Consider the following 26,752-nt stretch of genomic DNA (forward strand, 5'->3'; position numbering starts at 1 on the left):
GCCAGGAAAACAAACTTGTTTTCCTGGCACTGTAACTTCCTCTTCTGTCAAGGCCCCATCCCCCGGCGCTGAAGGGGTTATTAACCCCTTCAGTCACTTACCTGGGCCCAGCGCCGATCTTCCTCGGGGCTGGCTCAGCTCCGCCCACGCTCCTCCCCCGCTGCCGGCGGGGAGACCTAATGCACATACGTGGCAATGGCCGCGTACGCGCATTAGACCTCCTCATAGGAAAGCATTATTCAATGCTTTCCTATGGGGATTCCGGCGACGATGTTGAACGTAATTTAAAACACTTTTGGTGCTGTAAGAATCCGGAAGCACCATCTAGCGGCTGTCTGAGAGACAGCAACTAGAGGTGGGCTTAGCCCTGTAATAAAAACCGCAGTGTTTTGACTAACAGGGCTAAGGGTAGAGGGGCAAAGCACCCAGACCACTCCAATTGGCAGAAGTGGTCTGGGTGCCTACAGTGTCCCTTTAAATATAAGAGGCAGAAATGAAAGCGCTAACTCTCGTTTAAAAAAAAAAAAAAAAATATATATATATATATATATCCATATGTTATGAACAGAACCTTCTATGGACGTTAACTGTAAATATATCTAATATATATATAATAAGAGGAAGTACCATCAGACTAATTTGCTGGAAAGCAGGGGCTGCTGTTTTCTGTATCCTCTGTTTCTGTATTCTGCTCTTGACAGGAACAATGATGTGTTTGCTCATGTTTAAGGGGAGGATAGCCATTTTTTTTGCGTGGTGTGAATGTGGATGTTATTCTTGTACAAGGCAGAAAAAAAATATCACAAAAACATGCTGCATGCTTTTTGTTCTACAGGAACAAGGAAAATAGCCGTAAAAACACAACTGTTTGAATTCTATGCTGTTTGCAAAGGCGGTAGTCCTGGAAATCGTTATTTTCCTGCAAATTAAAATCGTACCTTAGCCAGGACTATGTGAATGCATGGCATCGTCTGATAGCTTCACTCACAAAACTATAGATGGAGCTTTCAGTAAGCTGCTATTAGCTTGTGCAGCCATTCTATTTTTCTTATTTGATGAATACATTTCCAATTGCTGAACTAAAGGAGGTTTATAGAATCTTCTCAGCTCCCATAGAAAACTGTGAGAACTCCAGGATTCGCTGCACCACTTCCTAGCTTGGTTAGAGTTCACAGCAGAAGATGCAAATCCTGAGGTGTGCAGCCTGTACGATTTATACTGCAGCTGGAGACTTTTTTCTCTTAGCAGATTCGGTTCCTGGGAATGCTAGTGCAACTTTTAATCCTACTAAGGTTGATAAAATGAGTGTTAAGTTGGAAAATATAAAGCAAAACCAACTAGAAAAATACACTAGAAAACAAATGTACTTTGATCGCATAGTGTTGTTCAATGCACTTCTACAAATGTGACTGTCTTCTTGATGTATATTTTCTTAAATTTTTTTTTTTTTTTTCATTCCTTTTTAATGCATTAATATACTAACGTTGCACAAAGGAGGGGGTAAATCCTAGGCAGGATTGTGTAATGGACCATTAAAGGCTGGTCACCTCTTATATTCAGGGGACTCCAAATCGGCAACAAGCGCTTGGAGATGCAATAAACACACGACCTGAGATGGTTGTGAGTCCAGAATTACTTCTGCTTGTTTATTCAAAGTAGGGTGCATTTATACACAATATTGTTACAGCTTAGCTTGAAGGTTTAGAAATAAATAATGTAGTTATAGATAGGAAAGTCAAAAGATAAAATTAGTTAATGTGGTTACATATTTCTTAATATAATGGCAGCAAATCATATTCTTAAGCTTCCATAAGTTATTACTACGGACTGGCCAAGTCTGAGTGTCCAAGCCCCTGGCAGCCACTACTGTAAGCCTCGGCGTCCTAGTACAGCATATGAGTCGGAGGGAGCAGCCGCTCCTTCGACTCAAACAGACCAGCTTGTTACTGTGCCTTGACCCGCCCCCCCTTTGGACCGGCGGCAGATACCCCCACTGAGGGGCTCACCTGTCCTTGGCTTTGAGCCACTGCGAACAAGAGTTTCAGGCTCAAAACTCAACGAGACCGCACACTAGAGGCCTGCACCACAAAATGGCCGCCGTAGTGGTATTCGCGACCCGGGCCCACCACGAAGAGCGGATCGAGAGGGCCTTTAAGCAGCTCTGGGAGCAATTATGGGGCAAAGTGCAGTGGAGAGCAGAGAGCGAGAGCCTGCAGGTACAGCTCCTGAGCGGGTGCCTGCCATGGTCCACACTGCTGCAGCGCCGACAGCGAGGAGGAGATTGAAACGTAGAGGGTCTCGATTGAGGAGAAGTGGCCTGAAGACAAGCCAACACTCACCTGGGCATAAGTCCTCTAGAAGCAGAATCCTTAGACCCCGCTCACAATTCCGGGAGGCGACTGCTGAGAGTGTAAGTCGGCAATCCCTGGGCAGATCCTTCGACTTCGGTCGGGTCACTGAAGGTGGCCAGATCAGTAGAGAACGTGAGCTGAACTGTTTTAGAGCCTGGGGCCAGTGGGGCAATGCTCAGGGGGCCTGGCCTACCAAAAACCCTCTGAATAGGCAATGCTGTTTGGTGGGAATAGGCTGAGCATTCAACCAGCATTAAGGCCTAGGCACCATGTTTTCTCAATGCTCACTTGGACTACATGCATTAAGTTTATATTTTCTATGCCTTATGTTTGCTTTATGAGCGGCCTTCAGTGGAATTACACTCCTAAAACACTTTTTCTATGTTTCACAGCATGTTCCTAATTTTAAGCAATAAGCGTCTACTATACACATGCATTACCAATGTACTTGTCTTGCAATATGTTCCTGTGCATTTTACTTAGAAATTTTGGCTTAACCTGAATAACAAAGTTCACTTACTTTGACCTTTATGCCGTTCATACCTTCATTCTATGTTATTTTTCTATTGTAAAAAGTGCATTATTATCAGACATATAGCCAACAGCGTTTGTATACATCTAGTCAGAGTGCTTAACTACACATTACCTAACCTAGCATGTTTGCACAGCTATACGGCGTATATAAGTTCACTCTCTATTTAAAAAACAATTGTGTATGCCATGTTTTCCCTCTTTGTCACTCTGATCATTTCTCCTTGTCATGTCTGCCTTGCTAGCTTACCTAAAGGATCACTATAGTATCAGGAAAACATCCTGACACTATGTCATCCTTGGGGGAACCCCTCTCGTGGCGCTGGAACCCCTTCAGCAGCAGCTTACCTTAATCCATCGCCGGTCTCCCTCGGCGCTGGTGTCCAGCCTTGTTGTGGCGTACCAAGGCTGTTTGTTAATTTTGTGCACAATAAAAATAAAAAATTACAAAATTAAAAAAACATATAAAATTAGTACAACAGTATATGGTTACATATTTCATAAGATAGGAAGGTTGCAAGATAAAATTAGTTAGCAAACACTCACACAATGTACAGTTTACAATAAGTGCTCCAGTGGGTGCTAGAGTACACAGAGAATGCAACTTATGCTGACATGTATACAGCACTTGACAGAGAAAAAGGCCATTATATATAAAGAGCATCAGATGTAGGCCTTAATTACACTGAACATTGGAATCAAGATATATTCCCTCACAAGTGTGCCTTTAAAACTAGGTTAAGTTTGGGAGCAACATAAAAAAAGGTTCCATCTTGTCCTTCTATATTATGAAATTGCACTTTCAAACCACATTATGAGAGAAAAACCTTCCAGCTATATATATCAAAATAAAGAAATACATGGATACCATTATGTCTGAATATAGATATAGGCCAAGACATAGAAATGGGCAGGAGTTTAAATGGCTCGAAATAATAATAACTTTGTGCAACCAATCAACAACATAAAAACAGCTGAAGACAAATTCAAATAGTAAAAGACAGAAATAAATGAATCAGGCTGAATACATCTATTTTCTTCATACATCGATAAGAAACTAGTTACAAAACTAAAAAAACAATGCAAAATAAAACACAACTTAGATTCGAGAAATTTGCAAGTTAACTTAATAAAAGCAGCATATGGTACACAAATAATTACAAACACTGGCATATAGGGAAGGTATTAACAAAGTAGTTACACTACTCAATTTAAAGTCACACACTTCTAGAGTTATTTATGAAAATAGGCATTATTAGGAATGCACCAAGAATTTCAAATTTAAGGCCACAATAGCTGAATTGTAAAAAAAATCTCCAACTGTAGGCCCACAATTGTACTATTCACTATTTTGGCCTACAATTTTTAATTCACTATGGATTCACAACCGTTTTGACTTTAGTAAATAACCTTGATTAAATGACTCGTGCTGGTTTGGCAGAAGTAAACTGCACTATCGTTATACAATGGGGCATGATCCTAGCATCAGTGACACAAGGTATAGAGATAATAATAATAACATGCTCATTGTTTGTTAGTGAAATTATTTAAAGGCCGAACGAACAATAGCACTATAGCTGAAATACTGTGAAAAATAGTAAAGCAACAGCTGAGGCATGCCTTTAACTAGCAGGCAGCAGAGGACAAAAGCTCAACAGTAGTTAGATACATCGGTGGCAGCATATGATGTGTAACACAATCCTGAATGCTGAGCAAGCACATAGCAAATCAAACAACACCTCTTTGAGCGGGTTTATTTAAGCAGAGCAGCTGTTTACAAAACGCTGTATAAACATACAAAGGTAGACATGCAGCTGCACAAGCCAAAACTAGCTGCCTAGTTATAAGAACGTGGCTTGGATAAGTGGAAAGAACCATTGTTATTTACACAGACCTTTTGCCTTCAAGAAAATAGATGTGTTGCAGTGATAATTGGCAGAGCCCCTGTGCTGACCATAATCATAGGCGTGTGCACGGGGTGTGCGGGTGTGCCCGGGCACACCCTAATCCCCGCGGCCCGCGCTATGTGCCTTCACAGGCCCGCAGGGAGGGAGGCAGGAGAGGACTCGGAGAGCTCTAGCCAGCATCTCTGCCGAGTTCCTCTCGTGAGGTCGGAGTGTTGCCGCGGCAACGCTCAGATCTTGCGACAGTGAACTCTAGCCCCGCAGGCTAGAGTTCACTCACCACTGGACCACCAGGAATGGCAGCAGCATGGTCCCCCCTCCCTACAAAAGGTAAGAAGGGAGGGGGGCTATTAACTTAACAGTCCCCCCACACAATACACACAAACTGCACCCACACACATACATCACACATACACACACAGCGCACACACACACTAACCGCTCCCTCACACACACAGCACCCTCACACACACAGCACCCTTACACATACACACACACACACACACACACTAACAGCACCCTCATAAACACACACACACACCGCACCCTCACACACACAGCACCCTTACACTCACACAGCGCCCTCACACACACACAGCACACACACACAGCACACACACACAGCGCCGAAACATACATACGGGGCCCACACCCCGACACAAACAGCACCCACACACAGTACCCTCACAAACACACACACAGCAGTGTGTATGTGTATATATATATATATATATATATATATATATACACGCGGTGTGTGTGTTTGTGCTTTAGGGTGCACGCCTATGACCATAATATAGAGCGTCACTGAAAATGCAATAGAATCAAACCACCGGGACTCGTACAAGTCCAACATTGCCACTTTGTGTTTCCAAAAATGTCAGGCTGTAAGAGCCTTGACAACCTTGAAATGCAATCGAGAAATTTGCTAAGATGAAACTAGGATCTAGTAGTTAGTAAAGCGTATGAATATATAAATGCTCAAATATAGCATTTTCCCTACCAAGATTTCATTTAGCATTTAGTTCAGTTCTTGAGTGCCTTATTTGTAGTTCCAGAGAAAATATGCAGTAGGCAGTTCTCTCATATGGTTTTCATTAAGAGTCACAAGCTGAAAGGTGGAACTTAACTTAAACAATCACATTAGTAATTTATGTTCCTCTTATTTGGAATACTGGAACAAAGGCATTATTCAATCTAGACAAGAATATGTTCAGAAAACAATTATTGTTTTTATTTTTTCAATAATTTTAAAATACTGAAGATGGAGGTCTTTATGAGGGTGTGCAGTAACGTGCTTGAGGTTGAATTGGTTATCTGGGAGACTTCTCAGTTTGTCACCTTACCTGAAGTTATTCCGCCTGGATCAGCGTATACGACAGCGTGTTCCAGGTCCTGCCAATTTTCAGCCATTGAAGAGGAGTGGATCAACAACCTGATCGACTCTATGCGACCGAGATGTGTTGCACTGCGTGAGGCAAATGGTGGTCACACCAGATACTGACTGGTTTTCGGACCCCCCCAGTCCCCTCCCAATACAGTGAAGCTGCACATTTTAGAGTGGCCTTTTATTGTGGCCAGCCTAAGGCACACCTTTGCAATAATCATGCTGTCTAATCAGCATGTTGATATGCCACACTGTGAGGTGGATGGATTAGCTCGGCAAAGGAGAAGTGCTCACTATTCAGATTTAGACAGATTTGTGAACAATATTTGAGAGAAATAGGCCTTTTGTGTAAGTAGAAAAAGTCTTAGATCTTTGAGTTCAGCTCAAATGGGGGCAAAAACAAAAGCGTTGCGTTTAGCATTTTGTTCAGTGCATATCTCATTCGTATTGACATGTAGAAAAATCAGCACATGCATTTATTCTGAATACTAGCAGGGTTATGCATTGAGGATCGTCAGGAATTCAAAGTTAATGCAAAATGGAAAAATGTTCCTAGTTTACTATGCTTCCGGTGTTTTATGATTCCAATAGATGTGTTTTGAGGAACTTCCTAAATAATTGAAGACTATGGTAGAGTCTACAAATAGTAACAGTAAAAGCCCTGGCTGCTGTAATTACACAGTTTGGACATTAAATGGCACTCAAAGCATCATAATTGTAGCGGTCTGTGGGCTTCTCCCCTTCCACTGTGAAACCAATTTTGAAAAGTCTGATAAAATCCAGAGCTCATCCCATGACTTTATCACTGGCCTTTCACCTGTCACACAGCTAATGCACAACTCAGAAGTGAAATTCTGCATTAGCTATTCCATCTTTCAGATAACAAGACAACAACTGCACCAATTTATGGATAAGAACATATTATCAACATAGGAATGATAAGCAGGTGATGCAAACACTACAATATACTATTCCAAGAGCCTGGTAAAGTTCAAGAATGTAATACAGTTTTGGATAGATTATCTAATTCTGAGTAATCTGGCTATGCTTTTACTGGGTGTTGGAATTGACATCAATTTACTATATCTTTCTCTTATAACACTCAAAGTTCTGGAACTCAACTGCAGTCTGATTGCTCATGTCAACCAGAGAATAGACTTTGGCGACAGACGGTGCTATCAAAGGGTAAATTGAGAAGGATTTTATAATTGGCAACTCACTTCATTTAAAGGGTCACTATAGTCACCTGAACAACTACAGCTTAATGTATTTGTTCAGGTGAGATCTATAGCTCCCTGCAGGCAATCTAATGTAAATACTGTATTTTCAGAGAAAATACAGTGTTTACATTGATTGATAGGAATACCTTCAGTGGCCGTCACTCAGACGACCACCAGAGGGACTTCCTATCATGTAGGGCCCTAAAAAGGCCTTGTACACGTCCTGTCAGTTCCCTCCTCCACCGCGCCGGTCCGGTCAGCTCCCTCTGCAAGTCACAGTGTAAGTCTTGCGCCCTCACTATGACCCCGCAGCTCTCGCGAGACTTACACTGGGAGCTGACAGAGGAGCTGACCGGACCGGCGCGGAGGAGAAGGGAGCTGACAGGAGCTGCAGGAGAGGTAAGCGCTCTCTGCCAGCCCCCCTCCTACACAGCCCCCAGTCTGTATTATGGCAATGTAAATTGCCATAATACAGACAGTGACTCGAGTATAAGTCGAGTTGGGGTTTTTCAGCACAAAAAATGTGCAGAAAAACTCGACTTATACTCGAGTATATAAGGTAATAGATTTTAACCATTGCCAATTAATTTTCTCATTCTTCCTTTTCTTCTTTCTGATCACTATTCTCTCATTTGAGCATAGTGTACAATAGAATTGTTATATGATCAATATGTTTCTGTTGATCTTTAAAGAAGTACAATCTCCCATTTTGCAAAGTAGCCAACTGACCCAAAGGTTCAGATGTGAATACCCCTTTGTAGTAGCAGTCAAGTAAAATGATTGTTATATATTGTAATTTTATTTTCTTCAGTGTGATTTCCAAACCATAACCCTACTTCATAGCTGATAGTAATAGGAGTGTACCACAGTACTAATGCACTATATGTATGTATATATATATAACATGTCATGTTTTTTTATTACCTGTATATAGTGAATATTTATTTTGAAAGGGAAAAGTCATATTTTCATGGCATTTATTAATTCATTCAGCTGCTTTAATCTTTGAATTTCAGTGATGTTAAGTCATTGCATGCAGATCTGTTCTGTAACATAAATATGTCACTTCTTATTTTTCAGCTGTTACGTGAATTGAAGCATCCAAATGTGATTGCATTACAAAAAGTATTCCTGTCTCACAGCGATAGAAAAGTTTGGCTGCTCTTTGATTATGCTGAACATGACTTATGGGTAAGAATCTGTTATAACAATTGTACTGACCTTGAAATAGCTTGTTACAATGAAACATATTTAGATAATACTAAGTATTGGCCTACTAATGGCCACCAGAAGTGAATAAAGGGACACTATACTCACCAGAAAAACTACAGCTTATTGCATTTGTTCTGGTGAGTAGACTCATTCCCTTCAGGCCTTTTGCAGTAAACACTGTATTTTCAGAGAAAATACAGTGTTTACATTACAGCATAGGGATACCTCCACTGGCCAATCCTTAGATGGCTGCTAAAGCTACTTCCTTGGGCAGTGCTGCAGAGTAAGCAGCACTGTCATTCAATATCTCCTCCCTCTGCATGCAGACACTGAACTTTCCTCCTAGGGATGCATTGATTCAGTATATCTCTATGAGGAGATGCTGATTGGCATGGCCTGTGTTTGACTTGTGCTGACTCTGCCCCTGAACTGCCTCCTTGACCGTCTCAGCCAATCCTATGGGAAAGCATTGTGATTGGCTCAGACCACCACTTCTGATTATGTCAGCAGACAGGGGCAGAGCCAGCAGCTGCAGACTTGAATAAAAGTATGATTTTACTGATGGTGTCCAGCAGGGGTAGGCAACTATTTAGTAGTACTGTGCCAAAACAAGATCTTGAAGTCCCTTGATGTGCCAGTCCTATTTTGTTTAGGTGTGTATTTTGCCATATTGGGTTTGTGTTATATAGAGTTCTGGACTTCCTAAGTGTGCCTCTATGTGTTATATTATGTTATACAGAGTTCTGGACTTTCTAAGTGTGCCTCTATGTGTTATATTGTGTTATTCAGAGTTCTGGACTTCCTAAGTGTGCCTCTATGTGCTGGGGTGCAACTAGCGACTGGCACAAAAGTGATTGTATCTCTGGGTGTACAGTGTTTCAAACGGAAATGCTGCACATACAGACTCCCACCACCATGACCACTTCAGTTCACTGTAGTGATTATAGTGGTTGGAGTAACCCTTCAAGTTTTTAGGTTTATTATTTGTAATTGTGTTGTTGGCCATGTGTAATTGGAGTTGCATGGGGAGGGTTGCATGTGTTTGATGGGGATTCTTTGTGTCTGACTACACGTATGGTGTGAGTTGAGCTGTAGAAAAGGCTACATATATGGGTGTGACATGGTGACCTGCATCTCCAGTGGTTGCAGAGTAAATCATTGCCTTCTCTTGTCCTGTGCGCCTACAAAAATCAGGATGCTGGTGGTAACCCTTTGCCAGTGCTCAGAATCTCTAGAAAGTGCACGGGAACGATGACCTGGACTTGAACCCGTCAGAGGTGCAGAGAACACATTCCCTTGCAACAGCAGAGGATGCTAGGAGATCATTTGCTCTCACCTAGGGCATGTGGAGCTAAAGAACACGTCCTTTGAGAATTAGACAAAGTCCTCATTTGCCTTATGGTAACGCTGACATGTCTTCTTGATTAAATTGCACATTCTCCAGGGGTCAATTTCTAATTTCTAGCACAAAATATTAACTCGCCAATGGCTATAGACAAGTGCAAATTGTGAGCGAATCTGTCTGTCTATCTATTCATACAGTATACACACTTTAGAAAAATACCAAGTATTAGTGCCTTTTACAGCTCTTTCACCAGTATGATAGTCCCCCTGCTGGAAACCAGGTTTATTGTTCTCAAAGACAGCCAAACCTTGCAAATATACATGCAACTGTTAGCCTGATAACTTTCAGCCAGGCACCTACATTATTTTATTTTACTGTTGTGCTTTTATAATTCCAAAGTAAACACTTCTTTAATAATAACTTGGGCCAAATGGAATATGTTTTTTGTTTGTTTGTCATAATTAGTAAATAATATTTTTCTTCCAACCATGTAATGCAAGTATGTCAAACTCAAAGTCTAGCACGTAGGTTTATTTTGAAAAGTACAGTATAGAAAAAAAAACAGCATCCCCCTCTACTAAATCCCAGCTCCACCCCCCGCCCCCTATATACTAAATCCCAGTCCTCCCACTCTACTAAATCCCAGCATCCCCCTCTAGCCAACAAGCAGACTCCACGCACATTGCCGCTGCCAGTATGTGACTCTGGAGTCTGGCCTCTGGTATACCCCAAATGGTGCCGTCCACACCCTGTGCCAAATCTGATCCTCCCGCTACTTGAAACCCTGTGAAGGTGGAGCACGTCGATGTCACGTCAGAATGTGATGTGGCGTTGGGTGCCTCCATGCACCTTCAGGTACTCCACTGTCCAGTTGTAGCCAATGCAACACTGACCAACACACACATACCGTGTTTCTCCGAAAATAAGACCGGGCCTTATATTAATTTTAGTCACAAAAAACACACTAGGGCTTATTTTCAGGGTGGGGCTTATTTATTTACGGTACCGGTATGTACATTTAACAACATTTAAACAACTTTTCTTCAAATACCGGTACATAAAACAAAAAACAAAAAACAAACAGCTTTATTCTTTTTTGATGATTACTGTACCGGTAGAAGAAGAAGTTCGGCTGTGATGACGTCAGCCCGCTCCGTGCACTAAAGAGGGAGGGGGGCGCAGATGTCCACGGGAGGAGAGGAGGAAAAAGAAGAGCCAAGATCCCTGACTGACGCGCGCACAGTCGGAAGCCGCCTCCTCCTCCCGCCTTCGCCCAGTGCGATGTCACACAACATGGCAGCTGTTGTGTGGTGAAGCGGGTTCAGGTGCTGGTCGCAGTGTTTGGCCCGGGGGCTGGTTCGCTATGAGCGCGCTGGGGGTTATGGTGACGGACAGGCCCGGGAGGATGTCGTGGCGGTGTCTGGGTGACAGCGGCGGGCGGTGTTGAATCCCCGGACTGTGTTGGTGCTGCAGCCCCCGTTATAGAGCCAGTCTGTCAGCTGGTGTCCGCGCTGTGTAACCCCCCCCCCCCCCCGAGACCCACACACCGCCCGGCTCTAACATGGCACAGTAGCCGGCACTGCGCCTCTGGGCCTCGCTCTCTGCATCATACTGGCTCTGGGCAGAGGCCAAGCGGCTCCACTTCCTGAAACAGATGCAGGTAAGCAACCCTGAGCAGCTAGGACTGCAACTCACATCACTCAGTGTATAGTAATTATACCTGGGACAGCCCTCCACCTCCATACCATGGAAACTGTCTGACTGGGACTGCTAACACTACTGTCATACGGCAGCTAGGACTGAAACTCACATCACTCACATCAGTCAGTGTAATTATCAGCCGGGAGGAGAGAAGAGGACCTCCGGCAGGGCAGCGGTGGGTGAAAACAAGTTTTCCACGTACCGGTAGATTGCCTAGGTCTTATTTTCGGGGTAGGGCTTATATTGAAGCCCACCCCGATAATCCAGCTAGGGCTTATTTTTGGGGTAGGGTGTATTTTCGGGGAAACACGGTACTGACAGACACACACAGACACTGACATACACATACAGACACTGACAGACACACACTCACTGACATACACATACAGACACTGACAGAAACACACTCACTGACATACACATACAGACACTGACAAACACAAACAGACACACACCCTCACTGACAGACACACACAGACACTGACATAAACATACAGACGCAGACAGACACACACACACTCCCTGACAGACACACACATACACACTCACTGACAGACACTCAGTCACTCACTGAGAGACACAGACACACACATTCACTGACACACACACACACACACACACACACTGACAGACACTCACAGACAGACACAAACAGACAGACACACACTCACTGAGACACACACACACACACTTACTCGTTCTTGCACACACATCATTTTCTTTTTTGCTACCTACCTTTGGGAGCCGATGTGGGGTCTCTCCCTGGGGTCCCGTGGGGATCTTCTATCTGCTCCTTACTGCTTCCTCGTGTGGTTTAGTGATGCTGGGTGATGACGTCATATTCCCGCGTCCGGCTTCACTACAGACAGCGCGCGCAAAGGAGCAGTGAAGAGCAGGAACACTGAGCTTCCTCACTGGCCCTCCTCCCCAGCCGGGTAAATGTTAGCAGAGTAGGCACCTGCAATGTGGGGAAAGCAGGTGCCTACTCTGCTTTAACACCAAGAATGTACTCGCGGCTCACCGGGCCAGTCTCCAGGCCCCTAAGAATGCTGATGCCAACTAGAAGTTATACCTTGTAAACTCCTTTAGCCCAGATGTGGCAAGTAGATTAATTACCCCTTCAAGGTGTCTATGGGTTCCCATGTCTCTATACTCAATGCCACTCCCACTCATGTTTAATAATGAACTGGCCCAAATATTTGAAATAAAAATGTTTTTAAAAAATCTGGAAGAAATTCTTATAATTCATATAATGCTGACAAAAATAGATAAAATTTACTCTTCAGTAGGCTTTTCTCACCTTGAATGCTAAGTAAGAGACCTAAGTAAGTAAGTAAGACCAGTAATTGCTTAAAGGGAGATTTAACCAGTGACTTGTATATTCACGGCACATGGGATGGAAAAGAGGCAAGTCCATCCACCAGGCCTTTCTTGTTATTAATGTAATCCTTGGAAAACTCTTTTATATATTTGATTGATGGAGATGATCGGTCCTCTTATTGTTGTGAGAGTGCCGATTATCTATATCTAATTACATGCTGTGTACTTTACAGGCGTTACTTTATTAATTTTAATGTATGCATTGTGCTGTCCTCTCCTATGCCTCCAAATGTGTTTATTAGACTGACAAATGGTAAAACAATCTATAAATCTAGTCAAACATAATAGTACGTTTTACGTTTCAGGCAGCTTTCCCACAATTACAGTTTTGGTATTTTCTCAGATTTGTGTCTCTTTTTAATAATACTGTTTTTTATTCTAGGCTAGTAGTCCTCAGCAGGAAATGGAGTCCCTGACTATCCAGACGCATGTTTAAGAATCACTTCACATAGCTTCTTTAAAGCAAGTTTTGTATTTACTAAGTAGAGAGATGTCAGGAGTTTCAAACCGACCAGTTAAAGCTGAGCTAAACTAAATTAATTGCAAACATTAGTAATTCAACCTATTACTGTACAGCCATTTGTTACTGCACATTTTGACGTCAAAATATAACTGTTGAGCTAAAAAATTAGATAACATTTCATATTGTGCTTGCATATACAAAATGGCATGCTTATTTGAAGATTCATGCAGGCCTATATTTCGTTATTAATGGGAAGCTGCAGTAAACTATGCATGTGTCTGTTTGGCCACTAAAACTCCTAGTGTAAGATCCCAGAATGCAATGTGCACAACCATTTGGTAGCAATTCTATGGTATGCACTTAATGTAGAACTCCCTGCATTGGCCATAAATTAACCTTGAATTTCATTAAAGTCAACATGCCGTAGCTGGAAATAAATCCGGAAGTCACCGATATGTCCAATCCATAATCCTTTCACACCAAGGTCATACTTTAGACCTGACTACAGCACAATCAATTTTCAGTTCACCATATACCACTGTTTAATAAATAAAGCCCGTTGTAAGTCATTGAAGTATCATTGACAGTTCCATTTTACACTGCTTGGCTGGAGCATAGGAAGGAGACAACTCAAACCAAAATAAAAATAAATGCAAAGTTACAAAAAGTGTAATTTTGACCATAAAAAAACTATTATTTTAAATATCAGCCAGCTAGAACTGCCTATTTATGATTCTTTTAAAAAAATCTATTCTATGCTCTATACACGCATCTTTCTTTCAACAAGTAAATAATTTTATAATTTTCCTTAATTCTAGCATATCATCAAGTTTCATCGTGCCTCAAAAGCAAATAAAAAGCCCATGCAACTGCCACGACCGATGGTCAAGTCATTGCTCTATCAGATTCTTGATGGAATCCATTATCTGCACGCAAACTGGGTGCTGCACAGAGACCTGGTAAGCAATTTCAATTCCATTCTGGACCTTGCAGGGGGTTAATCATGAATATCTACTCTCACAGCTTTCCTGGCATTGTTGTTCGAGAGAAATAGACTTTAAAAATACATGTATCTTAGAAAACATTTCTATTTTCAGAACTAGCATAAGGGAAAAAAGCACTGCATAGCCCATGTAATAAACAGTTAGATTCCCAGTGAAAGTTCCCAAAAATACTGTTTGGCGCCAGTATAATTTTCCTTATTTCCTTACACACTGGAAACTCCCAAAGGATCCAGAAACCCACCGTCTGTCTCAGTGTAATAAAAATATAATACTTTAATAATGATCCCACTTTGATTTAAAGACAACATTGACTGTGCTTAAAATAGTATTCATTACTAGGTGCTCCATTTTTTTTTTGTTTCTTGCATGTTTTATCTTTTGAGATAGCTGGACATTTAACAAATTTAACAATCACGTACTTGCCACTCATTTTTCAATTAACGATAAGTATACAAAAGAAGTACTCAAGGGACGTTGGAGGGACACAGGTTATGGTGCTAGAACGCTTCATTCATTGTGTCATAGCTTTATAGCCTCTTACATAGTGATGTCACAGAAGGAAGCTTTTTTTTTCAACTGTCTATTCAAGTATTTGCACAGTGTGAGATCTATCTTTCTATCTATCTATCTATCCATCTATCTATCTATCATACATACATACATGCAAGGTCCAGCACACTCACCTTTTTCTTCCATAAGACCAAGAGCTGTAATTACAACTAAAAGTGACTTCGTATTGGCTATATTTTTATTTTAAATTTTTGTTTCACAACAACATATTTTGCAATGTGTTGCATGTTGTGTAAAATAAATTGAACATTTTTCAATAAAATTACATTTCATTTCAAGTTATAAAACCACAAAGTATTTAAATGTTTAAGAGGTGAATACCAATGCACTAACTGTATAAATGTCAAATTTTTTAAAATTTTTTATTTATTACGGGTGTTTAGTTCCTTAACAGTAAGTGATGTAATTGTGACAGTGTGTACTATAGCAATACGATTAAATTAAAGGGACACTATAGTCACCTGAACAACTTTAGCTTAATGAAGCAGTTTTGGTGTAAAGAACATGCCCCTGCAGCCTCACTGCTCAATCCTCTGCCATTTAGGAGTTAAATCCCTTTGTTTATGAACCCTAGTCACACCTCCCTGCATGTGACTTGCACAGCCTTCCATAAACACTTCCTGTAAAGAGAGCCCTATTTAGGCTTTCTTTATTGCAAGTTCTGTTTAATTAAGATTTTCTTATCCCCTGCTATGTTAATAGCTTGCTAGACCCTGCAAGAGCCTCCTGTATGTGATTAAAGTGCAATTTAGAGATTGAGATACAATTATTTAAGGTAAATTACATCTGTTTGAAAGTGAAACCAGTTTTTTTTTTTCATGCAGGCTCTGTCAATCATAGCCAGGGGAGGTGTGGCTAGGGCTGCATAAACAGAAACAAAGTGATTTAACTCCTAAATGACAGTGAATTGAGCAGTGAAATTGCTAAAACTGCTTTATTTAGCTAAAGTAATTTAGGTGACTATAGTGTTCCTTTAAGTCAAGCATGCTCCTACTGGGTTTACTACTGGGTTTATTTAACACGTGCACAACGTTGCCTAAAAGTGGAAAGAGGGAGGAAAATAATTAAGCAAGAAGTACAGGGATACAGAAGGAATGTTCACAGAGCTCAGGTCTGAATCAACTGTTACTCCATGAAGAAGTGGTCAAATCGAGAGCTCTGGCATGGACAAAGGGGACACGATCTTGAAAATCTTGAGCTGAGTTCTAAGATCCACCCTTCTTTGTGTCAAATCATTACTGCTGAAAAGATTGACAGCTTAAACATGCTGGTGTAGATCATGACATTTTGGTGAGGCTGAGTCATCCTAAATCCCAGTACTCTGACTGCAATGCTTTCTTACATTGTACAACTAATTTGAGTGGATGAGTAAGGGAAAATCCTCAATGTGATATGTCTATACAGGTTACCAGGACACCCATTGCATTTTATTTTTGTTACATTTTACCCATTTTCATGATCTTTTTCTTTCCGTGTTTTTTTTTTAATGAATTTTATGGAATACCCTCCATTCTAATATTTATGACATGTATAATGCTAGATGACACACTTTGGAGAGTGAATGGGTTTCTATTTATTTGCAGCCTGTGAACCCTGGTACAGTTGCTTATTTGGTGGGAACCTTTTGTGGAACTTTTAATATGGTTTTAAGCCACATAACTCACTAATGTACCTGCCAACATGATCATTACATTATTTGGCAACAAAAAAATGTACTGTACATCAGTGGTTCCCAAACCAGTCCTCATGGCCCACCAACAATCCAGAATTGATGTATTTCCCTTTTTTATCCAGTGGAGATATTGAGAAAACCTGGACCGTTTGGTGGGTCGTGAGTACTGGTTTGGAATCCACTGCTCTACGTCATATGCTGTATATACATTGTTCCACTCTGACCTTGATATATCTGCACGCTTGTAATCCTAAAAATAAACTAAGAATCTAACAATGCAATAAAATATTTTGTCCTCTGGTGCCTGGCAACTTTATTCTAAAAATAAGTGTACTCAATATGTCTATTAAAAAGCTGGTTTAATCTTCTTCCATGTATTTTTGTGTGTACATCTTTTTGCTTTAAGTAGGTTGACCATTGATTATATTATATTGTTGTAAGAAATAAATCTTTCGCCCAGAAATGTCATTCTTAGTTTATAAATAAAGCGTTTACACGTTATGCTGGAAAGCTATTTATATTGTTCTCCTCAGGGGGTATGGTGTTAGCTGATCATTAACCCTCTATCAAGACACAAAAGAGTATTGGAAAAATACAGTGGAAATTAATATCAAGTGGAGTAGCTGGATGACTAATGCCAAGCCAACTGAGGGTTTATATTCGATAAGCAACCGATACCTGAGTAAAGAGAACCAAAAGCCTTTTCATTTATTGTTTGTTTTACATGTAAAACATCAGCAACATGTTATGTTTTTCCTGCCGTGAAAAAAATAATTAATTACTGCGTGTAGCAAGTTTTATTGAGGAAGAGAATCCTCCCTTCCTTTCATTAATGGCTGATGGGTGGGGTGGAAGATGGATTCAAAGCCTCTAAAGATTTTTTGGGGGGTATTTTCCTCCCTTTGCCATAGTGTTTTACCCATAATCCTTCACTTGCTGCCTTTTGCATACCAGGTATTTGTCACTATGATTCATCCCCTCCTGGAAGCTTTGGTAAACTAGTATTCGTGCAGTACAAACCCATCCATATATTGTGCCGACCATCATTGCAATTACAAAGTTGCCTGCACCGGTGGTCATGTATGACACAGGAGTTAATGCATTCTCTCGTAGATGAATGCCACCGGCACTCTTCATTCACAATGTAAAGATGGTGATGATACATCCTGGGGATTTGTATAGACTATAGAGTAAAAGGTAAGGTAGGGTCAGCAGCACATAATTTAGCAACTTATAAATTATGTGATAGCTTAATCAATTGACATTTAGAATGTTCTCTGTTGACAAATAGTCATTTATAACTACAAAACCAGTAGGTCAGATCAGTGAACTATGGCAACTCATTTGTTACTGGCTTAAGATCTTTTTCCGAAAATATATTGTCCAAATTTAGCTGGAATTACCAGCACTACCCAAGCTAAAGTTTCAGAGTCAATAGAATGTTATTTAAACAAACATATGGTTATTCACTAAAGTAAGACCAATGGGGAATTAAAAATGAATGGTAAATTTAGAGCCAAAGGAGCCAAACTGAAAGCACAGCTGACAGATTTTTTGGCATTTTGGCCTAAGTTTGAAATTTATTTTGATTTCCCGCCAGGTTTTTAGGGTTTTCACAGTTTTATAATCTTCAGGATTTAAGACACACATCATGGATTGGAAAATGTTGTCCTGATGTTGAGAGGCTGCCCAAGACTATGAAGTATCCATAAGAAATTGAGAAAATGTCACTTTAAATTTAAAGAAATGAAAAGAATAGTAGGTTTAAATTTAAAATTGCTCGGTATTCCTATAAACACCATGTAGCAAGAAAAGGCACTTTGTAGAAAAAAACATGTTTGCTTTCTTTATGTTGATCATTTTAAACAGATCAAGGTGACTGACTGATTTTATACTTGCTTTGCTCAGTATATTAATTTTTACTCCACCTGAGGGGACAGGAAAGGAACCATCATCAGGACTGCATCATTATCACCTGCACGGAAGGATGTGAAGGGGTCCCTCTTTCCCATGCTTCCTGCAGAATTTCATTCCTGGCTTGTAAATTAATTTGATATTAACTTGGTGTTTGTCTGAATTTATGAAGATTCTAGCTCATTATTTCAACTCATTGTACTTGAGTTCAGTGGACGTTAAACCATAATAACATATGAGTGGAAGAGACGGTTACTGGATACAGAAAGCTATATGTGTGGTATTGTTGTGTACATATCATTTGCAAATCTATATAATGACAACAGGAAATGTCCTTTCCTTTACATAATCATAAATTATACTTAAAATCATATGCCTGGCTTGCTGCTCGATCCATTAAGCCAATCCAAACAAATAACATTTTATTCGTATTCCAGGTTAAAGAAAAAAAAAAAAAAAGAACAAGGTTAAAAAAATCAAAAAGCTAAAACTCATCTTATTTTCCATTGCGAAGCCCGATCTCCCTCTGCTGACGTCACTCCTCTTTGCAAAGTCCCCCTTTTCCCTTTCCGCCACAGAAACTCTTGTGACGGGCTGTTTAACGATGCCCCAATGATGCAGATGGATGTGAAGTTACACCTCTGGCAGCAGAGGGGTTAATCTGTGCGTGTGTAGCATTTCATAACGAGACAATGCAAATCCAGACTCCCGGCATCGTGCACCATGACCACTTCAAATCCATGATGTGGTCATAGTGCTTGGAGTAACCCTTTAATACTGTCTCAAATTCATATATTCATGTTGTATTTGTGCATCTATCAGTGGTGGAACATTACAATATGGAAACTTTACAATATTCCCAGCACATAAAAAGCAAACTACTAAATACAAAAAAAAAATTCAAATTCAAAATTAACAATCACAATACTTCAAGAGATATTTATACAGCAAGTTGTTAGACTATGTTAGACTATGTTGTTACCCATAAAATATATTTTCACCATGCTTACTGTGCAGCCCTGAGCCAGGAAGCCCCTCCAGTGGCCATATAAGGCGTTGTTCTGGTGACTATAGTGTCCCTTTAAGACATGTTTTTTAAATGGGGGATTTCTATATTGCTTCTAAAGGTCTCTCATGTAAAAAAAGCTTACATAGTCCAAATTTTTATAGGAAATCATCACTTCTTTGGACATTAACACCTTAAGGAATTAAATAATTGTACGTTCTAACCAAAACACAACCTAGAATTTGAGCTGTTTGTCTATTCAATCAAAATTTAACTCTTTCATATTAAAGCACCCACATGTATAATATATAATTTTGTTTAGTAAAATAGGGCTTTCATTTCATATCAACTATTTATATATGGAACACAATTTAATATGAATAAGATATATATATATATATATATATAAAAAAAAAGTGTGCGAATTTAAGAAATGCAGTGCTCATACCACCTTCCTTTAGCCAGTGGGCCATTTTAGATTGTAAGCTCATTTGTGCAGAGCTCTCTAAATCTACTGTTCTCCTATGTCAAACGTGTTTTGTCAGAATTGTTTGTTTGTCTTGGCTTGTCTATTGTACATCGCTGTGGCTTATGTTACCATGATATAATTCATTGCAAACCCTAACCCTGCTAGTGTTCATTTTTCAGTGCTCATTTTCCACTCGCTAAATTTTCTGGTGCATATAAACAGTACAACAATGACAAATGAATAATTGCGGAAACAAGTAAGGATATACACTAAACTGAAAATTGTAGTGAACCCAGAATGTACATAAACATACAATACGACAAAATAAAAAAGTATAGGAACATTTTTCCAACTCAGCTAATTTTTTAGCTCACAGATTTATATTTATAAAATTGTCAGTTCCCTTGCTAATTTTCCTGAAAAGTTAATTAACTGCTTAGAGTCACATTTGGAATAAAATAAAAGTCAGGTTTTCTTTGTTGCTGTTTGTTTTGTTGCATTAATAAATAATCCAGTGGCTTGTTTGTTTCTTAGAAAAATGCATGTACTATTGTATGCATAAGAATGTAAGATTATTTAGGCTAGTGCTATCATGCTATCAGACTGCATTCATCTGTCTTCGAGGTAGAACAATAAAAAAAATAGGATACAGTAGGCTGTAAGGAATTATTCCCACGAGAATGGTATTCTGAGACCGTTCCCATTAGGATATTCTCACATGTTGTTCATGTAATATGATTAAGGATATATACACAAATGGCAAAGCTTGAATTGGTGCTTATTAACTAAATTCCGAATTATATTAACTTGAAAGCCAAATAGCAAAATTTAGAGCTTAAGTAGCCAATCTGTTACTGTATAAAAACAGAAAAACAATATTAAGAAGGTCCCTTTGAATGAAAAACAGTATGAAATTGCTCAAAACGGGGGCGGGGCCTGACAAGCATGGCGGCGAGACGTGTTCTCCTCGAGCTCCCGCACACACTCGGCGAAAAGGCGAAAATCGGGCCCCCACAGGCAACTCAAGCGGCATCCCTAGACACCCTCCTGCCACCCACACCAGGGGGCACGAGATGGGCCACCGGGAAACCCGATGGGGATCTGCCGGAACCGAGACAGGCACTGCGGCCTGGTGCGCGACGGGCGGGGGAGGCGGCCGCTCCCTCAGCCTGGAGGCGCATGGAGGATACTCGCAGCACACGGCAGCCCTGTAACCCCCCCCCGGACCGGCGGGGGTAATCCCGGTCCACCCAGGCGAATGGAAAAACGATCTGACAAGCGAGGAACATATCAGAGGGCCGCAAGGTCCATCCAAGATGGCGGAGAACACACGACCAGCGAGCGGACACGAGGTACAACCAGCCCCCCTGTCAAGCCTGGAACTCATATTCGCAAACTTCTGGCTCAAGCTTGAGCACAGAATGAGACAGGGGACACCGCTACCACTAACCTCTAACCATCCTTCATGCCATCTACCGCCCGACCCACAGCGACAACCGGCACACTTGAATAGGCCCAAAACAACGAGGCCTCCGGTAGCTCAACGCAGCGCCTCCACTTCAAGCGAAGTCACTAACAAGATGGCGGTGGGGCAGACGTCGCCCCCTACATCTATGCCACATGGTGGAGACAACGACACTGCGGTTGAATGCATACTCACCCGAATCGACATAAGTTTCCAACGATTCTGGGCATCACTGGAAAAACGCATGAAACCGGTACAATCAGAGAGGGAGAAGACGGAAGCTGGGCTGGAGACGGAGCGACTGCTCCTGGGCACAACTGCTACTCATACCGCTCCTACTTACCTTCCCAGGCTGAGGGCCCAAAGGAGGAAACCTCCACAGCATCGCCCACCTCGCAGGAAGACCGCCCGCCGCTGGCGGCGGATGTCCACCCGGGTCTCTCACTGCTCCCGATACGGGAAAGCCTCGGACTCACGAAGCCACCGAGCCTGTGGTTCACAGATGCAGCCCTCCACAAAGGCCTGGGGCCGGAAGAAGGCTCCGACATGGGAGCAGCGCATTATCGCCTCTTGGGGCCGGACAGATCCCTCAGCCACTCTGCCAAGATTGGGCATCGGATGACATGAACTGGACTTCTAGCCAGGGATTTCAGGGCAGCCAGGTGTAACTTTCATGATTAAAACACTTATACAAATGCTTTAGCCGCAACTAGCTTGAGACGACGCAACCTTACCTGCATACATACTTAACTATCTGGCAACACCTGACGGTTCCACTAAAGCCTCTGACTACTGACCTGCTTAAAGTTAACCTTGTGCAAATACTCGTGCCATTGTTAGAATTGTTAGTATATGTGGTCGCGCTGCTGTAACACAACACGTGACTTAATAATGACATAACAAAACTGTACATGACTTACCTGCATACACACTTAGTTGTCTGGCAGCACCTGACGGTTCAGTTACGTATACGACTACTAGCCTGTTAAAAGCTAAAATTGTGCAGACGCTCGTGCCATTGTTAGACTTATTAGTATATGTGAAACGTAAGATCACTAGCCTGTAATGTTTTAAGTCTTACTAACCAATTTATGGTGCAGCCTGTCTCTTTAAATCTTTAAATGGAAAAAGTGCAAATGTTTCGTCTGCCATGGCACTATATGTGTAGCAGATCTAGCACTGTTAAGCAACGACTACTCTTATTATTATTTTATTATTATTTTATTTTTATTTTATTAACCAAGCCTGTATTAATCTGTTTACATGACGTTTAAAAAAAAAACACAAAAAATATGGCAGTCCTTCTTAGAGGTGTATTGCTCACCGTCTTGTTATCAACTCGTGTTACCCCACAATGCCTCCTCTTTCTATTCTGTATCCCATTTCGCATATGCCATAATAAAAGAAAGATTTACAAAAAAAAAAGAAATTGCTCAAAACTAAAAAGTTAAATATGTGTGGCTGTGGCGTGGATGTAGACTGTAATGGCTGCTTGATTCCCAGCCTCCATTCAAGCTGCGATCACTGTTATCTAGAAAACCGTGCAATCACTTTCAGTGCTAGATACTTACTTACCTATCATTTACAGCCAAGGACTTCCCTGGGAAATGTAAACTCCCTGAAAAAAGCAAGCCAAGGGACCAAAGTGTGGCACTCCTGTTCCAGGCAAGATGCGCATGGTGGCGTCCCAATATGGCTAGGGCCATGTTAGCACCTAGTCTGGAGAGGACTGTCCTTCAGGACACCATTGTCAAATTTCACTTCTGAGCCAAGGTCTTGCAAAGCGCAAAATACACACCAGATAAAGTACCAAGTCTCAACTTTGCCGTTATAACGGGATCTTTCCACTAGTGACCCTGTGGCTATGTCAGAAATGGAAGCTCATATCTGACCTACTAAGGGAAAAACATACACAAAAGAATATCCCTTTTCACAGCGATTGCTACTGATTACTAAATCTAAGTTATCTCCAGAACTTGGATATTACTTTATAAAACTATCACTTTATTAAACTCCACAAATTCAGCATCTGAAGCAGTTATGGATGACTGTGTCATCCTCCAGTTTATGTTCGTTCTGTGATTGTCCTACCATTAACACCTGAAACACTTGGCACACGGCTCCTAAGGTACCTTTTCTTTTTGTACAGAAACATTCCTCTACTATATAGTGGCTGACTGTGTTACTATTTGGGTCCTTATTCCTTTTGTGATTAAACATTTGAATTGGAAGCTGTCCAGTTCATTCTTTTATCTAATTTATTCTCTTACTTCTCTTACACTACCCACTGTTTGTTTTAGACAATTATACATATTTTTTTTATGTAGTTATTGTCACTTACTTTTTGGTTGCTTTCTTTTCTCATCTTTTTCCGTGCAGCACTGCGCTACTGAACACCCCATTGGATCTGGTGATCCGTAACTCCAGATAGTTTGTTTTTCATTTATAAGTTCACGTTTACTTACTATTTATTGTAAGTGCTCATATACTTGAAATGTGTTATGTTTTACAACCACTTGTGACTGTTGACTGTTTTTTTTTTTTGTTTTTTTTATTGTTTCCTTACTACTCCACGGGACAGTGAGCTGCATGTGGTAGTAGTATACTGTTTTTGTGGCATATGCTCATCTCCCTTACAAAATGGACACTCCAAGCCTACTCTAGGCACCAACATGATGTAAGTGCATTTGATAGATTTTGGCCTCATATTCATATTGTGTTTTCCTTAATTCAAATAACCCAAATGGTTTTGCATCTTTCTGCAGAATAACCCTTTGGCTTTGAGAAGTGTAGAAAATCCATTGGTTCAACGGGGTAGACACATCAATGTAGATTTATTGGAAACAGGAAAACAAAAAATTAACAAAATAAATTTTGGCCAAAGTGTAACGATACATATCACAGTATAAATGCCCCAAAAATTACACCAAAAACAGACCTGTCCCATTGTAACCATATTAACCATAATACACAAAGACAGCTGTGTAGTTAAGCCCATCAAAAGCTTTTAATAACCACAAAGAGTAATATGGAGTAATAGACTATTGTGTATGCCTATTATTATATTACTTCATTTATGTCTATAGATTATGAAATAGAGAAAATTTACAACAAACTTACCGTAATTTTCTTTTCCTGGCTATTTCTCATGGCAGCATCACTTATGGGTAGCTCCTCCCTTAGCAGTCACAGGACAGGAATTAATTAATTAGACTGATGGGTATAAAGAGTCCCTCCTCCCCTTACACCTCAGTCCAATTATAAAGCTGAAAATTAAAAGAATGGTCGGGAACCCTGATGCTGCCATGAGAAATAGCCAGGAAAAGAAAATTGCGGTAAGTTTGTTATAAATTTTCTCTATTCCTGGCCAATTATGGCAGCATCACTTATGGGTAATACCCAAGCTCACAGATTATAGGGTGGGAATAATAAACCGAGAAAATACACTGAACCGACTCTTATGCTGCAAAGGAATTTAATATCAACGGGATAAAGAAACCGTCGACAGGACACTGTTCCCAAAGGAGGTGGAAGGAGAGTCCACATCTATTTTGTAGTGTTTCATGAACGTCATCGGGGAAGACCAGGTGGCTGCCCTGCAAATATCATCATATGGAACCTCTGCCCAATTAGCCCATGAAGTCGACAATGCTCTGGTAGAATGAGTTTTTATCTTCAGTGGAGGAGATCGATCTTTAGCGATATATGCTTTCCTGATCACTAGCGCAATCCAATGTTTCAACGTAGATAAAGAGGCTGCCTCACCTCTCCTGGTCCCTGAAGGTAAAATGAGTTGGTCTGTTTTTCTGTAAGACTCAGAACGCTTAAGGTACATAGACAGGCAGTTCATGACATCCAAACGTTGCCACCTAATCTCCTCTTGCGAAGAAGGATTGGGGTAGAAAGATGGAAGGACCACTTCTTGAGAGAGATGAAACTGAGAGACCACTTTAGGAAGAAACTCAGGTTTAGGTTTCAGGCACACTCTATCATGATAGAATCGTAGACAAGAAGATAAGGTAGAAAATGCCTTAATCTCCGAAATTCTCCTAGCGGAAGTAATTGCCACCAAAAACAAAATTTTGTACGTCAGGAGGGTAGCATCCAAACTCTCAAGAGGAACGAACAGATCCTCAGTTAGGTAATTGAGAACCAGCGGAAGGTCCCAAGGAGGGGTAGTAGATCTGGAAGGAGGTCTCAACTTGAAAGCTGCCTTGAAGAACCTGGAGATCAACGGATCCGAAGACCATGAGATGTTGCACAAAGCCGAAAGAGACGAAGACTGAACTTTAAGAGTGCTGAGGCTAAGGCCCTTATCCAGACCTTCTTGTAGGAACTCCAAGATTTCAGTGTTGTGAGGGTGCAGGAAGTCAATATTTTTGGCCGAAGCCCATTCCTGAAACAGATCCTATGGTAGCATGAGGAAGTAGAAGCTTTCCTTGATTGCAAGAGGGTATTGACCACTGCTTCTGAGAGACTTAATCGTTGAAGTCTCTTTTTCAAGACCCATACCCCCAATTTGAGGCGTTCCGGATGAGGATGGAATATAGGGCCCTGCGTTAACAGATCCTCCATAACAGGAAGAGGCCAAGGCTGTTCCTGGCTCATCATAGACAATAGGGGGAACCACGACCTCCGAGGCCAAATCGGAATTATGGCAATAACCTTCTTTCCTTCCCACCAAACTTTCCACAGGAACCTGGGTATCATGGGTAGGGAGGGAACGCATACCCCAGACCGAACGACCAAGGAAGGGAGAGAGCATCCTGGCCCAATGCCTGACTTTCCGGGTGGAGGGAGTAGTAATTCTCCACCTGACGATTCTGCAATGATGCCATCAGGTCGATCTGGGGCATGCCCCACCGATGGGCAATCCATGCGAAGACTGACTGGTGAAGTTTCCATTCTCCTGGAAGAATTTCTGTTCTGCTGAGAAAGTCCGCCGTCACGTTCTCTGAACCTGGAAGATAGATTGCCTTCAGACCTTGGAGATAGGTCATGGCCATCGTCATTAAAGGAGCTAGTTCCTTCAAGAGCAGTCTGCTTCTCGTGCCTCCCTGGTTGTTTACATATGAAGCAACCGCTTGGTTGTCCGTTTTGATCAACACCCAGGAATCTCTGATCCTTGGTAGGAATACCAAGACAGCCTTGGAAATAG

General features: G+C 41.2%; 1 protein-coding gene across 2 annotated transcripts in view; it reads left to right on the plus strand.

Moving 5' to 3' along the window:
• Positions 1–26,752, plus strand: part of CDK19 (cyclin dependent kinase 19) — a 317,057-nt gene that overhangs the window by 114,938 nt on the left and 175,367 nt on the right. For both annotated transcript variants that reach the window (XR_010086622.1, XM_063443517.1), the window contains exons 3-4: positions 8,474–8,584; positions 14,313–14,453. Coding sequence is in view for 1 of the 2 variants with exons in the window: in XM_063443517.1 (XP_063299587.1) it covers positions 8,474–8,584; positions 14,313–14,453 (252 nt within the window). In the remaining variant the exon portion in view is untranslated. The remainder of the gene's footprint in view (positions 1–8,473; positions 8,585–14,312; positions 14,454–26,752) is intronic.

This window comes from Pelobates fuscus, chromosome 2, assembly GCF_036172605.1.
Source record: "Pelobates fuscus isolate aPelFus1 chromosome 2, aPelFus1.pri, whole genome shotgun sequence".
In the NCBI taxonomy this organism is placed as follows: Eukaryota; Metazoa; Chordata; class Amphibia; order Anura; family Pelobatidae; genus Pelobates; species Pelobates fuscus.